This window comes from Apostichopus japonicus, chromosome 3 (assembly GCF_037975245.1).
Source record: "Apostichopus japonicus isolate 1M-3 chromosome 3, ASM3797524v1, whole genome shotgun sequence".
In the NCBI taxonomy this organism is placed as follows: domain Eukaryota; kingdom Metazoa; phylum Echinodermata; class Holothuroidea; order Aspidochirotida; family Stichopodidae; genus Apostichopus; species Apostichopus japonicus.
Window position 1 is genome coordinate 16147860 of NC_092563.1, and position 16231 is coordinate 16164090.

The 16231-nt window shown below is 39.9% G+C and overlaps 1 protein-coding gene across 24 annotated transcripts in view; it reads left to right on the top strand.

The window, feature by feature from the left end:
- The window catches only part of LOC139964883 (uncharacterized), a 131735-nt gene that overhangs the window by 37861 nt on the left and 77643 nt on the right, over positions 1-16231 (top strand). For all 24 annotated transcript variants that reach the window (XM_071967124.1, XM_071966982.1, XM_071967114.1 and 21 more), the window contains exons 24-40: positions 8-155; positions 885-1061; positions 2748-3004; positions 4195-4275; positions 5843-6020; positions 6607-6839; positions 7424-7594; positions 8567-8739; positions 9075-9240; positions 9827-9932; positions 10291-10377; positions 11535-11690; positions 12681-12803; positions 13514-13630; positions 14217-14318; positions 14944-15054; positions 15776-15898. In XM_071967124.1, the coding sequence (XP_071823225.1) occupies positions 8-155; positions 885-1061; positions 2748-3004; positions 4195-4275; positions 5843-6020; positions 6607-6839; positions 7424-7594; positions 8567-8739; positions 9075-9240; positions 9827-9932; positions 10291-10377; positions 11535-11690; positions 12681-12803; positions 13514-13630; positions 14217-14318; positions 14944-15054; positions 15776-15898 (2509 nt within the window). The remainder of the gene's footprint in view (positions 1-7; positions 156-884; positions 1062-2747; positions 3005-4194; positions 4276-5842; positions 6021-6606; positions 6840-7423; positions 7595-8566; positions 8740-9074; positions 9241-9826; positions 9933-10290; positions 10378-11534; positions 11691-12680; positions 12804-13513; positions 13631-14216; positions 14319-14943; positions 15055-15775; positions 15899-16231) is intronic.

Genomic DNA, 16231 nt, shown 5'->3' on the forward strand with positions numbered 1-16231 from the left:
ATGACAGCCTCGAGGTGTTGAGCTTAGCAGGGTGTCGTCTATGCTCAGAATAGCAGACAACTTTGGACCCTTCTCGGAATCGTTTAATATCTCCGCGGTGGTTCCAGCGACAGGATTGGTGGAGGGGTCTGTCAGTGGCATTCTGACATTCTCAGGTAACATTTTATTATATCATAGTAGGCTATAAATCTAAATATTTTTTTTTTTAAAAAGAAGAAAAAAATATAAATCTAAATAAAGTTTATATAAAGTGCTAATGGCTTGTATTTATTTTATGTTAATTGATGTATAAATAATAATCACCTAACTGGTGGACGATTTCCTCACGCCAATAACCACTCAATGTTGACCCCTCCCATATCATGCTTTAAAGCACTCTTTTTGACAGTACAAACAATACCTTACATGTACATGTATCTGATAAAAAAAAATCAGGATTCTTCATATACCGTTCATACATCTGCTTGAAAGAGATACATGGAAAGTACAGTGGCACAATAATCAAAATTTTGCAGAAAGAGAACAATAGCCACAGCTGGGTGTTTTCGCAATCTTTTTTTCTAATTTTTCTAATTATTTTTAATTTTGATGATCATTCCATCAAAAGTCCAAACAATGTACAATTCATAATAACATATACATTATGACCATTAGTCAATATTAACAACAACAACAAATAAATCATTAAACTTCAAATAAAGATTTCCAGTTATGCCATCTGATATCAAAAGCATGTTGCTTACAATTAGTTTTATACATAAACTTTTCTTTATCCAAGTGTGAATAATCGTCACATGACCAACAGCTTTATTTTGAAAAAACAATTGAAATAAAACTGATTTGAAAGTTGCAAGTGTGTGGTTTGGTTTTTTTTATCGTGGCAGGTGACGTCATGGGACCAACAATGAACAACCTAGACAGCCTGTTACGGCTACCGACCGGATGCGGCGAACAGAACATGATGGGGTTCGCTCCCGACGTCTTCATCCTGAAGTATCTGGATACGGCCGCTAGTCCCAATCCTGCGGTAGTAGAAAAAGCAAAGAGGTTTTTAAGAATAGGTAAAATAAAAATATGTCTAAAGTTTAAATTATGGCACACTTCAATAATTTAAACACAATATTAACCTGAAAATGTTATTCTGTGTAATTTAATAGCGATCTAGATAAAGCGAGTGATGAAACCCGGAGAGCAAAAAGTAGCTGATATTTCAAAGGATGAGTTTGAGATGGATGTTCGGTCTTCTTAAGTTACGAACGAAAAGAAGGAAAAAACGGAGGAATAAGGAGAAAAATATCAGTGCTTACCTCTGAAATGTTGCAATGTCCAGCTGGTCTGATTTTTACGAGATACTGGCCTTTCAAAATAATCGCTGGAATGCTCCTTCAAGGCTTAACCTGATGATGACCGCAGCACCTCAGTTCAGGGAATAAAATATTAATACATGGGTTTTTATTAAATTCTAATATTTCAAATCAAAATATGTGTTCTTTTAACTTCATTTTTAACAAACAGAGCAAAGTTTGACAGATTTTCAACACCTTTTTGAACTTCACCAAAGTCTGTACTCCACTGTTGGCTGTTATTAAAAGGTCATATCGAGGCGACGAAAGTCTCTATATATCCCCAGCAAGTTTTGTGTTGCATCCGAGGAACTGACCCGAAAATGGTCTGTGTGTTGAACTGAGTAGTCCAGGCTCACGTACATCGACTACTAGAGGACCTAGTAGTCGATGTACGTGAGCATCAGATGTTTAAAGGGTCATTTCTCAGAAATTATACATAGTATAGAAGCTATAACCTGGCAGGATAGCATTGACTCCTGTCTACAGCAGGGGTGGGCAACCTTTTTGGATGAATGGGCCAGATATAAGGAGTGAAAAATTGACTGGGCAGTACCTAACCAACGACCTGCTGTTGATTTCAAACCTTTCAAACAATAGGTGTGTGTACTTCATCTGTATTCACAAAAACATAATGTCATCACAGTACAGTTGATAATTAATGGGGATAAAAGGCCTACCTGACAGCATCATTAAGTGCCGATAAATTCTAAGCAGCTAGCTTGTTTTTTGTGATGATGTAATATAGATTGATTTTTTTTCTTTTTCTTGAGACATCTCACGGGCTGCCAAAAATTCATTGGCAGGCGGCATGTGGCCCGCGGACCGTAGGTTGCCCACCCCTGGTCTACAGCATATCAAAATTAATTTGTCATCGTTTCATTTCACAGCTAAGAGTGTACGGTGGCATGAGTGATGACTCACAATATTATATCAAAGTCAATTTTTTGGCTAGTGATTTTTTTCGCAGCTCTTTATAATGTGATGGGAAAGGAGGTGATCAACAGACTTCAAATTGCTATGTTCTTCCAAGTATTCGTTAGGAGTGATGAACTGCTAAAAAATTTCTCTCTGATCTTTCGCATCTTGTCGTCTCAACAGCTGATCTTAGGGAATGAATAAGTTTCGAAGAAATGGTAGGCGTAACAGTTAGGATTGACCCTTTTAAGTCATAGGAATTAGTATCATGTTTAATTAATGACATAGTTTGATGCAGAGTTGACCCAATTTGCTACAAACTAAACAGCATGGTCTCATATATGTCTTCTGTCCCCCCCCTCCCCTCCGCCCCCGAACCCCATGATGCTTGAATAAGCTTTCAAGTGAGATTCATCCTGTCCTATTTGATGGGAATCGATCTAGCACAAGCAAAAACCTGTTTTTTTTTTTTTCACTTGCCAACAGGCTACCAATCGGAGCTGACCTACCAACATCGTGACTGTTCTTTTAGCGCCTTTGGCGAAAGTTCCAGTCGCGGAGGTAAATCAGCCGAGGGCAGTACATGGCTTACTGCCTTTGTGGCAAAGTCATTCAGCCAAGCGATACCTTATATCAGCGTAGACATCAACCAGTTACAATGCAGCTTAAGGTTCTTGATAAGTAAGCAGGATGATTCTGGTGCCTTCACCGAAAGTGGAAGGATAGTTGATCAGGGAATTCAGGTAAGCATATCAAGGGCAGAATATTATATAGATGGGTGGGGGGGGGAGGGGTAAGCATATCAGGGCAGAATATTATATAGAAATGGGGGGTAAGCATCAGGGCAGACTATTATAGAAATGGGGGGGGGGTAAGCATATCAGGGCAGAATATTAGATAGAAATGGGAGTACATTTATCAGGACAGAATATATATAGAAATGGGGGTAAGCATATAAATGCAGAATATTATATAGAAATGTGGGAGGGTAAGCATATCAGGGCAGAATATTATATAGAAATGGAGGGGTAAAAATATCAGGGCAAAATGGGGGAGGGGGGTAAGCATATCAGGGCAGAATATTATATAGAACTGGGGGTAAGCATATCAGGGCAGAATATTATATACAAATGGGGGGGTTAAGCATATCAGGGCAGAATATTATATACAAATGGGGGGGGGGTAAGCATATCAGGGCAGAATGTTATATAGAAATGGGGGAGGGGTAAGCATATCAGGGCAGAATATTATATAGAAATGGAGGGGTAAAAATATCAGGGCAAAATGGGGGAGGGGGGTAAGCATATCAGGGCAGAATATTATATAGAACTGGGGGTAAGCATATCAGGGCAGAATATTATATACAAATGGGGGGGTTAAGCATATCAGGGCAGAATATTATATACAAATGGGGGGGGGGGGTAAGCATATCAGGGCAGAATGTTATATAGAAATGGGGGAGGGGTATAAGCTTACCAGGGCAGAATATTATATAGAAGTGGGGTTAAGCATATCAGGGCAGATTTTTATATAGAAATGGGGGGGGGATAAGAATATCAGGGCAGAATATCATTAGAAATGGGGGGTAAGCATATCAGGGCAGAATATTATAGAAATGGGGGCATAAGCATATCAGGGCAGAATATTATATAGAAATGGGGGGGGGGGAACATAACAGGGCAGAATATTATATACAAATGGGGGGTAAGCATAACAGGGCAGAATTTCCTAAACAGCAATTTTTTAAACCAGAGAACGATAACGATTGAGCCTGCCAATTAGCTCTTACTAGTGATTATAAATTCTATGAAATTTTGTATTGATTGCAACTAATTAATATACTTTACGGAACTGTTTTCAACATTGTGGTGTTTGGTTTTCTGATGGAGAACATCATTAAAATCTCTTGGCTTGCTTGCATTTTTATTTCAAGGGTGGAGTCAATGGTGAGATAGCTGTGACTGCCTATGTGATGACTACCCTGCACGAAGCCTTAATGACTGGTAACGTAACAGTAAGTATGTGTCCTACGTCCTTTTGTCACACTAGTGACATGACACAACTTATACGGCGAGTCTCTCAGGTATCCTTAAAGTTTGGGATTTTTCCATCTCTGAGTTTATGAGCAATAGTTAAAGAGTCAATGTAGTTACAGCAAACTCTTTGAAGCCGTTAGTTGGCGTATTTAAAATGACCCAAATCCATGATGGGACTCGGAAATAACCCGGAAGAGACCGGGACGTTCGTGCAGCCATACAAGTATGTGTCTTCGTTCAGCATGCTTCTCATATCATAGTTTCAAACTTTGTATTAAAAGTGCAGCTATAATTGTCTGCAAACCCCCTAAAAAGCATCCAGTCCACCACGTAGATGATATGCACATTTTCAGATCCATCGCTTTGAAATGCCCTTTTATTAAAGTTTGTCAGTATTATATGTTATCCTGTCTAGTTATTACTCCTTAAAGTATCTGTATCATTCTGCTCATTCAACTTGTAGTATATTTTTCTTCTTTTACCAGGGCGTCTTCTACTCTGTGAAGCCAATTCAGGCTTTATAGAAGACTTCCTCTCACGTTGTATTTTTTGTGTGTGATAAAACAAATGAATAAACAAATAAAATAAACAAATATAGCCTCCAAATATGCTAGAGAGTCAAATAATGGTCTCTCATGCTCAAACTTCAACAATTGTTTTGTTTGCCACCCTCAGAGCATTTGCTTCTCTGTCGCCCTCTCTCTCTCTGTCTCTTACATGTTTAGTATTGTTTGACTATGAACACTCAGCTTTTTACTTGTCAAGGACTAATTTTGCATGGCTAAAAGTAAGCCTCCAAGAGATTACTTTTGAAATCTTTTTCAAGCGGCATCCTTGAAGTTAGGGGCAGTACCGAAGATCTTTAAGGTTTCTGTCCCTCTGGACTTAAGCCGGGTCACTTTGTTTTTTCCCCGTCTGATCTATCTATCTATCTATCTATCTATCTATCTATCTATCTATCTATCTATCTATCTATCTATCTATCTATCTATCTATCTATCTATCTATCTATCTATCTATCTATCTATCTATCTATCTATCTATCTATCTATCTATCTATCTATCTGTCTATCTGTCTATCTGTCTATCTGTCTATCTGTCTATCTGTCTATCTGTCTATCTGTCTATCTGTCTATCTGTCTATCTGTCTATCTGTCTATCTGTCTATCTGTCTATCTGTCTATCTGTCTATCTGTCTATCTGTCTATCTGTCTATCTGTCTATCTGTCTATCTGTCTATCTGTCTATCTGTCTATCTGTCTATCCGTCTATCCGTCTATCCGTCTATCCGTCCATCCGTCCATCCGTCCATCCGTCCATCCGTCTATCTCTCTGTCTCTCTCTCTGTCTGTCTGTCTCTCTGTCTGTCTATCTGTCTGTCTATATGTCTGTCTATATGTCTGTCATCTGTCTGTCTATCTATCTGTTGATCTTCAGTATAGGTATAAGCAAGGTAGGGATTGGTTCTTTGAGGTCATTGATGAACATCCATCATTCTCAAAAGTATATATGTATTAATGTCTTTAATGGGTCTAAATCCTGCAGGACACCACAGGGATTCCCGAGGCTCTAAGCCGTGCAAGCACTTTCCTGGAGCAACAGCTGATCCGTATTCAAAGAGATCCATTTGCTTTAGCTATCTGCACATACGCTCTGACCCTGGGTGGCAGTCCCTTCGCAGGGAGCTTCAGATCAACCCTAGACAGCTTGGCTATCAGCACTGGTGAGAGCCTTTTGAATATTGCATTCTTATACATGAAATATAATCCCCCAAAAAAGGCTGGCACAAAATATTTTGTATAACCCTAGAGAACAAAGAATAAAAGCATGATTTTAACACCCAAGTCCTAGTTGTTGAGACATTGGTAGTTTTGCTCATAGGCTGATAAACAATAGCCACCATGTTTATATTTATACATATAAAGAAATTTGGCAAAAATGGTCAAAAATGATGGTTATTGGCATCAAGAGGCGAGACTTAACATTTTGCTAAAAATTTGTTTGCCAGTATCATATGAACACTTTCTACCAATCAGAATAGTTTAATACCTAACATGCATATGTCTCTATTAAAGCGTGACAGCTAATTCATAAAGGACTCCTTTACGTCTGGTTCTAGGAAAGTGGGTCAAAGGTCGACATTTAACGGGTGCAATCTCCATATCATTGCATACATAACAACTTATTCATGAACTGTTAAATGTTGCTACATAACAGCTCAGTACACAATTTTTCAAGTCTTTGATTCAATGCAAGTCTATGCATTTTCACACCCTCCCCCCCCCCCCTTTTTTTTTTGCACTATACAGGCACTGGTCTAGTGCACTGGACAGATAACACCGACGAGTTTGGCAGCGTCGTCCAGCCTCCTCCAATCGATTTCCTCCGGCCTTACATCTACGAACCACCAACCACAGAAGTGGAAATGTCGGCCTATGCCCTCTTGGCATATCTCGCCGCCGGCGATATCGACGACGCAGTCCCGATCGTACGCTGGCTCATATCTCAACAAGGATCTCGTGGAGGATGGGGATCCACACAGGTGTGAAAACATTTATGAGAAGAGATATTTAAAAAGAAATTATACATTGACCAGGAACTATATACTTGAATTCCAAATGACATCCGTGGAAAAACACGACATCTACTGTGGTTTCAATGTTTCCTTTGCAATTAGGCCCACAGCAACTCTTTAAGTCTAATTGTCATGAGAGCGTGAAAAGTCTGAAAACTTTGCAGGTTATTAGAAAACAACAGATCAGTGGCGTAGCTAGCCAGGATTTTCAAAGTTGTAGGCACGACTATCTGAGCGGAGCGCCACCATCAGTTGGCACGGAGCGTACAAGCAAATTTTTGGTTTTACAAACCCCCCAGATGGCCTGAAATGGTCCTCCCCGAGTGTTCATTCTGGTTCCCTGGCCTCTTGCTAACTTGAGACACCTCATTTCAATATCACTTTTAAACGCCAAAAACAAACGAGTTAAAATATTAATATAGAATTATGGGCCAAAAAAAAGTGTAGGTCCGGGCCTACAGTGCTACATACTGGCTACCCCCCTGCAGATCCATCCATTATTTATATCTCTATCGCTCTCAATCTCTGTCTTTTTCTCTTTATGTTTGCAGGACACGGTAGTAGCAATTCAAGCCCTGGCTGAGTTTGCCTCTGGCTTGACAGCCCCCCCTGCTTCCCCCCTCAACTTTGTGACCGTGACCTTAACAGACCCACAGTTCCCCCTCTTCAGGGAGTCGATCATTATCAATCAGGAGAACGCTCAGGTCCTTCAACAGCTTGAGGTAAATGACATCAGAAAAAAAAAGAATTAGAAGGGGGAGGGGAAGGGGGGAGGGGAAACATCTTTTCTGATTCAATGATTTTCTTTGTATTTCTCATTATGTTTCCATCATCTTTTGTTTTAGATGAGTTTTATTTCCAATATATGCAAGTCTCACTGCTACTTTGGTAGTGAATTATGAATCAATCAAATATGACCAAAAAAAAAAAATGTTTTTTGATCCTTTTTATGTCAATAGATGATTGACAATGTAAAAGGTAAATAGACTCCAGTGGAATTGGGTAAAAACACAGAACCATAATGTTGTGTCTTAAGATTGGTCCCGTAGTTAGTATTCGGGGGTTCATCTTGTGGAGTCGACCACTCTCGAATCGTATCTTAATGCCGCTAGCGTCGATCTTGTTGAACAAGAGCCTGTGTTATATCCAGTGAAAAATATTGCATTGCAAAAATGTAAGTCAATAATCTATGTGAGTGTATTCTTTGAAGATATATTTTGTTATATAGTAAAATGCCTTGATATTGAGTTGATTTCGTCCAGGTAGTTTCTCCTAGATCAGGTAAGTGTATATAATATTGATGATGAACTAAATTTCTACAAAATTGTGTCGTGTCATCATACTCTGAATCCATCAAGCGTGAATCACTACCCCTCTCACTTATCAATTCCCTCTCCCTGCACCTATTACCTCACCTCCCACCTATCACATCCCCCCTCCCTCCTATCACCTCACCTATCACAGCCCCCTCTCGCCTATCATATCTCCCCTGCCTACCGATCACCTCTCCAACCTACCTCTCACATCACCCTCCCACCTATTACATCCACCCCCCACCTACCACTCCCACCTATCACATCTCCCCTCCTTCCTCCTACCTATCACCTCCCCCTCCCCACTTCACGCCTCTGATGGCACATGACATTTTTAGAAGCCTTAAATTGGACCTTTTCTTCACCTCTCTCTTTGATTAGATACCAAGCATGTCAGGTCTAGTTGAGATCACAGGTAATGGTATTGGAGTCCTTGTGATGAGTTTAGCTGTATATTATCATGTGGATGAAGTAACACAAGAGCCACCATTTGTCTTCAATGTGGACGTAAGAGATATCACTACCAAAGAGATTGAGATGATCGCTTGTGGACAGTGAGTTGTTATGACATTATTTTTTCCTACTAAAAATTTTTTTTTTTAATTTTTAAATCTTCACTATCATTTTTTATTTCTCCCTACAATTTTGATTCCCATCCGATCATTTATTTCAATTTTTTTGTCGTATGAAAAAGTCATTGTGTAATATAATGACAAGAAAAAGTTACATTTTCCTAGCAAGATCAGAGGGATTAGAGTTGAGGGGGGGGGTGAGGGGAGAAGGAACATAACAGGCACTCAAGCATGAGAATGTCTTTACACCATACAATTTTTCAATAGTATAGAAGAGAGTTTCCAACAAGAGTGCCATCGTTCTTGTGTGTTTAAAGGTACACTGGAGATCGAGATGCTACAAGCATGGCCATAATGGAACTGGAGATTCCATCCGGATTCTCTGTCTCCAAAGAGAAACTTGCCAAGATGTTCGAAGAGGCTGACGATCTCATCAGAAACTTTGAACTGGACGGCAGAAAACTTATCGTTTATTTCGATGAAGTGAGTTCAGATATTAGGACAAAATCTTTCAAAGCTGCATCTTTTTTTTCGTTAATTTTTTTGTTTGGGCCACCGCATTCTGGTGGCTGCTGAAACAAAATAGTTATGTGAAAGATAAAGTATCTTAAAGCTTAGTTTACGCCAACAACACCATAGCAAGTATGATGAAATGAGGCATGAATCCTGTCCCCCCTTCCCCATTCCACTCAAAATTGGTTTCCAAGTGAAAGAATTAAACAGTATATTAAAAGTGTGGTTAACAAAACCTAATTTTTTGGTTTAAAACTAGTTTATACCAACTTGTTATTAACTAGCGTCACTTTAATTTATTGCGACCATGTACATGTAGACTGAGGGTTATCCAGTCTGTGGGTGGGTGAAGACCAGAATTGTGACGAGCTAACATCCAACATGAGATACAAACACCAACCTTGTCTCGAACTCCTGTAGCTTACGTATTGTCGTAACTGGTGGAAAGGCGTCAATACATGAAAATATCCACAAGGCGATATGACGGAGGGGGGGGGGGGGGGGGTTGGAACACAATAAAACTCAAGTTTTAAAAATACCAAATTTTAAATTCCAGATTCCTAAAGACAGAGAGGTCTGTGTTACTTGCGGTGCTGTGAGAACCTCCAACGTGGGCAATGTACAGATGAACCATGGGAAACTGTCAGATTATTATCAACCAGGTGAGGACTTCATCCCTCTTAATGAATCTCTACTAAACCTGCACCTCTGTTTATATCTCTGTATCCCTCACAATACATTATTTTATCTCTCGAAAGCTGGCCCGTTTTTTTCAAGAGACCTACCTCTACTGGAACTTGTTACTTATCGTGTATCTCTGTCACAAATTGCAACATTCCTTAACAAAATATTGTGTGTGGAGAAATCCTGGACCTTACAAGTTCCAAATTGAAACCGTGGGAAATTTTTTTATCAATCCTGAACTGGAGAAAGTTAATCACCTGCAGACAATAATCGTTGACCCAGTTTTTTTGTCAATTTTCTTTGTCTTTACTCATAATTCTCTGATCGTTTCCACAGCCGACAACGTCGTGGCATCTTACGCATCAACTCAAGCCCAGACGTCCGGGATCTGTCAACTCTGTCCAGAATGCGACTGTTCGACAGGTGAGGTTATAAAATCGTCTAGAAGAGACACAAAAACCAAACACATTGTTTAAGGGCTATGTTCTTATTTTCTCTTCTCGGTGTGTTTTGTGGGCTACGAACACTCTTTGAGACAGAACGGATGATGGCAAAGCCCAGCATTATATCGGAAGTTCACAGGTTAAACTAAGGCGTGTAATCGTCACGGTACCATTTGTTGTCAACATTTGTTAATCAGTAAGTGCATGTCTTCCTGGGAAAAAAAGGATCGCAGAGAATTATGTCACATTTGTTTTAATAACTTTGAGTCTCGATAAATCGGAATGCCCATCGGACCTGAAGTGTTAGCTTTCGCATCATTCCACGCCAATTGTGAGGGAGTAATTATACTAATGTTGAAGAGCTTGCAAATAAGTAGCCACTCCAACCACTGCAGGCATTTCTGATTATGTATCCTAATCTCAGGATTGGGATTAATGGAGCACCCTTGTGCATCCCCTTGATCAGCCTCAGAGCATCCATTGGAGCATGATTCCCTGAGCAGCTGCCTGAGCAAGCATCTCCTTGATCATCCTCTCGATCTTCCCCCTCTGCATCCCAATGAGCTACTTTTGTCATCATCATCGGCATCATCATCAACATCATCATCATCATCATCATCATCATCATCATCATCATCATCATCATCATCATCATCATCATCATCATCATCATCATCATCATCATCATCATCATCATCATCATCATCATCATCATCATCATCATCATCATCATCATCATCATCATCATCATCATCATCATCATCATCATCATCATCATCATCATCATCATCATCATCACCATCACCACCACCACCACCACCACCACCACCACCATCACCACCACCACCACCACCATCACCACCACCACCATCACCACCATCATCATCATCATCATCAATTTAGAAGTAGTTTAGTGACAGAGGATGACACATTTAAATTTAAAATAAAAGAAGGAATCATTGTGTGTAATGATGCTGCGAGCCTCTGATGTTTGTATCGGTTTGATTCGGTCGCTCATTTTTCTCAAGTATGACTAAATTTTCATGTCTGCTTTTGTCAGCAAATTTGATTTCTTTTACCAATTAACGTTATACCAAATTCTTGTTTTCCCCTTTTCTTCTCTCTTCCACATATCAGAAGTGGACTGTAATAATTTAATATGCACTCTAGAATACTTCCCCATCTGTGACTCCAACGGAGACACCCACTCCAACAGATGTAACTTTGATCATGCAGCAGCATGCAGGGATCCAGAGGACGGCATCATCACTATTTTCAAGTTGGGAGAAGCATGTAAATATTTCAAATGTTTTCCCTTTATATACTATTTTTCAAAGTCAGAGGCATACTGCAAACAAGTTGTCTGGTTTCAGCTATATTCTGCTGTGGAGGATGGAATCTATTCTCCCATCTGATATCTTAGAAAACAAACCACTTCTTTATTTGTATTCATGCATGCTTCAAATGAGCAATCATCACCTCAGCGGATTGTTATATTTGATTGAAGACACCCTTATCAAGGACCATTCAGACTTGTGTGATACTATACACATATAACGATCTTCCCTGCCTATAGCAAATAATACAGAAAAGCTGCAGCAGCTTCAAAGTGCCCCCTGCAGCAAAGCTGAATCAAAATTCAAAAAAAAAAAAGAGAGGTTACCTCTGCAGACCAGCCATGCGCCCCCTATTGTGTGAATGCAGGGAAGGGAGATAATGTCCCTCTGCGGCCCTTGCCGCAGTGGTGACGCACAGCACGCACAGCCCGGGCACTCGGTTTGCCAGGCATGAGCTATTTCCGCGAATTAGCGGAATATCCAGGATTTCATTTCTACCCCCGAGATTGACAACTCTCAATTTCTGTGAATTCCTAACAACAGAGTTGTGTCATTTGATCCTTTGTCTGCATGATTTTCATTACCTATGGATATCCAACCTGCAGGGGGACAAAAGCTATTACCCTAACATACTGTAGCATATGCAAACTGGAGCCTATACCGCAATTTTTGCAAAGTTCCGTTATTTTTTTTTTTACCCCAGGCTCATCCCTGGTTTTCAACTTTTGACAATGTGCCTCACATTGATTGAGAAATTTTGTTGTCTATATTTAAGTGCAAATTTTGGAAGTTTCTCGTAGGGTTGACACTTGCCTATAATTACAGTTAACTTAGATACCATTTTTATATTGTTTCTATGGTGGGGGGATGGGGAAGGGTGGGGAATAAGGATTAGTTAATGAGGGAGTGATGGTTAATAACACAACATGCGTATCTATCTCTTCAGGTAATGCCTGTGATAATAATGATTGCATCAATGGTGACTGCACAGAGACTGACTTTACTGCCAGCGGTTATACCTGTACGTGTTTCCGAGGCTATGTAGGCGAATATTGTGACATCCCTGTCGGTAAGTTACAACATCCATCTTCAGCTGGTTTCAAGTAGGTCTTCCAGTGAATGTGTACATGCTTTCTTGCAGAGACTGAAAAAGCAAGCTTTTTTTTTATCTAGATAGTTGTGCTTGAGGTGATCGCAAGCCATGGACTACACATTCTGTTGACTGAGATATAGTTATCCACTCCCTTCTCCTTGATCCTCTGCTATATCCCCAAACCCCTATACCCTCCCCCATTACACCCACCCTCTCCCCAACCCCCATACCCTCCCCATTACACCCACCCTCTCCCCATTACACCCACCCTCTCCCAGGAACAATTCCTATCTAGTGAGTATCTGTACTCAAATTTCTGTATGCTACGAGCCTACCAGTGGTGGCGCTCCGCTTAGATAGTGTCGAAAGCGCCCTGCAGACCATTCTCGCCCCTCCTGACCAATACCCCTAGCTCCGCCACTGGAGAAAGGGGATATTGTGCAGTACAGCTGGACAGTAAATATTCTATTATACAAATATGTCATTTGTTTTTATATTTTAGAACATGACAGTATAACAGGAAGAGCATTTTGCTAGCTGGAAGTCTTGACTAATTGTCCGCTCTCTGACCCCCTTCCCCCTTATTCCCACACCTCCCATCTGTTCAGACCTCAGAACTCTTGTTTTGCTTTGTCTAAATTTAACAAAAATTGATGAAATAACATTTTCGTATTTTGTCTTGATAGATAATCAGTGTGATCAATGCATCAACGGGGACTGTTTGTTAGACCCATTTGGTGGAAGAGGGAGCACATGTATATGCTTTGTGGGGTACACTGGAGAGAACTGTGGCACTGCTATAGGTAAGTTAGTTAATCAGCTGTGTAGGGTTTGTAAGATACACTGGATATGCTTTGTGGGTTACACTGGAGAGAACTGTGACACTCCTATAGGTAAGTAAGTTAATCACCTGTGTAGGGTTTGTAAGATACACTGGATGTAACTGTGACATTACCATAGGTAAGTTAATTAGATGTGTGTCCATTTTGGGCTGCAACTCGAGACAACTCTGAAACTGATTTAGTAAGGAAATAAGTAGTGTGGCCATGCTAGAATGTAGAATATACGCTAGAAATTGGGCTGTGCATCAAAAATGGAGTAAGCTTGCTACAAAGTGTGGGTCATGCTCCTTAGCATTAGGACTTGCAAGCGAGTGGGGTACGTATGCCAGATTTTGGGAACATGTCAGCAATTATTAGGAGAATGTTAGATATTTAGGCAAATATACATATATTATCAGTTGCTGACTGATATGACGGCTTTTGAAGTGCATGAACAAGTCTCTGTAGGTGAATAAGGGTATTTGAGCCTCCTAGTTGTTCCGAAATGGCTCTGATAATAATTACTGTAATATCTAATTATGTCCGAATCATTTTGTCTTTTGTTTAGCGGATCTCTGCGGTGCAAGGCCTTGTGAGAACCGTGGATTCTGCTTCAATGAGAGGTGCTACTGTTTGTTCGGTTATGAAGGAGAGTTCTGCGAAATAGTCGGTAAGAAAGTTGTCTTTTGTTTCTTCGTCAGTTGGGTTAATTATTTTTACTATATGGCATGTGATTATGAATGGATTGTGTGAAAGTGATTGAAACGGAGGGAATCTGGCTTGTGGGGGGGGTTAGGGGAGGGGGTTGGGGGGAGTGTTTCAAAGTGAGTGTAGAGATCTAGCAAACCTCTTGTTTGTAGATTATTGTTTCAAGGTGTTGGTGAAAATGTAGCATATTTTCTGTATGTGGATGGATACATAATGTGTGCGAAGAAGAAAGAAACGGCATGTCCCATTTATGTCGGCAAAATAATTCAAGACATGGCTAGGGTTAAGTATGGTAAAAATATCCCTGTACATAGGTCAACAAGAAGTTTCAAAGACCCTGCATTTGAGTGGAGAGGTGACATATCCCATCTTTGTGGGTTTTGCAAATTTTCTGAGTACATATATCAGAGATGGGCATGTATGATCAGATATCCCATAGTCTTCCCATTCCAAACTGCAGCTACTTTAACCCTTTTCAAGTTGAGGTAATTAACATTTCTAAAACCGATCGGCCCGAAGTGTTTCCTCTGCTGTGCCCTCCACGTGAATGCCCAATAATCGCGTGTCTTTCACTCGTTCTGTGGCAGGTGGCGAGTGCGCCAACGATCCGTGTCAGAACGACGGCGACTGCACAAACATCGGAGAAAGTGGATATGTGTGTCTCTGCAAGAGAGGTTACTTTGGAACAAACTGTGAAGGTTTGGCCCTGCTACTTGTTTAGTGTAGCTTTATATGATGTTCTTTAATCACCGTACTACACATACTATGGTCATTGTGGGGGGTGGGGGGGAGGGGTGTTACATGTTCTCAGGGTGATCCTTCTACCGATACAAAATTATTTTAATCAGTTCTGATCAATAATAAACACCTAGTGTGATAATTCATCCGAGAGGTATCATAATAATAATAATAATACAGGGCTACAGATGTTACCTCATCCTTTATATTTTTGTCACTAAGAGATTCCTTGGGTTTTTCAGTGTGCAAGTTTGACTTACGCATTTTACAACTTCCGTCCTACATGACAGTTCCCGTTCTTTCCCCCCCCCCCCCCCACACCACCTTCTGACTTAATGCTCCCTGTGTGTGAAATGCTTGTTAACCAGTTATATCAATAAGCATCAATAAATTAGCAGGTGGTTCAGCATAATGTGTTAACAGGGAGTTGTTATGGAACAACCCTCTGGTGTTAAGTAATTAATAAACAAAAATGTCACAAAAAACCCACTCTCTTTCTTAAATTGAAAGCTGTAGAAATTATTCAAACTATAACTTACATTATAATCAATCATCTCCGTTTCTCTGTTTTTTTATCTTCTCTTCTGTACGTCAGAACTGTAGAATTCTTCGAACTATAACTTACATTATAATCAATCGTCTCTGTTTCTCTGTTGTTTTTTCTTCTTTTCTGTACATCAGAAAGCCTTTGCGACCTCTCGGTCTGTCAGAATGGTGGCCGCTGCCAGTTATTCGATGCTTCCACATTTGGCTATGTCTGTCATTGTTTGAATGGATACATAGGCCAGTTCTGTGAATTGTTTGGTAAATTTTCTAGTATTCAATTCTCCTTTGTTGTGAAGCATATATACACATTCTGGTTGTGTTGATAGAAAATTGATATATATATATATTTTTTTAATGGGATAAATAAGTAAAAACTTTAGCCACCTAATTTAAATCAAGTTAAAAGAGACCAAGTGAAATATGTGTTTGGTGTTAGCATTGACTATACCCTCAGTCTAGAAATACTGAAAATCAAGGGATTTTTACACTTTTCACTTTTAGTGCAATCAAATATTGTGTTCCTAAAGAACTGCCGGTAATTCAAGATTGAGCGAATGTTTCTTATCACCTTTTGTATTTTTCACTTTTATC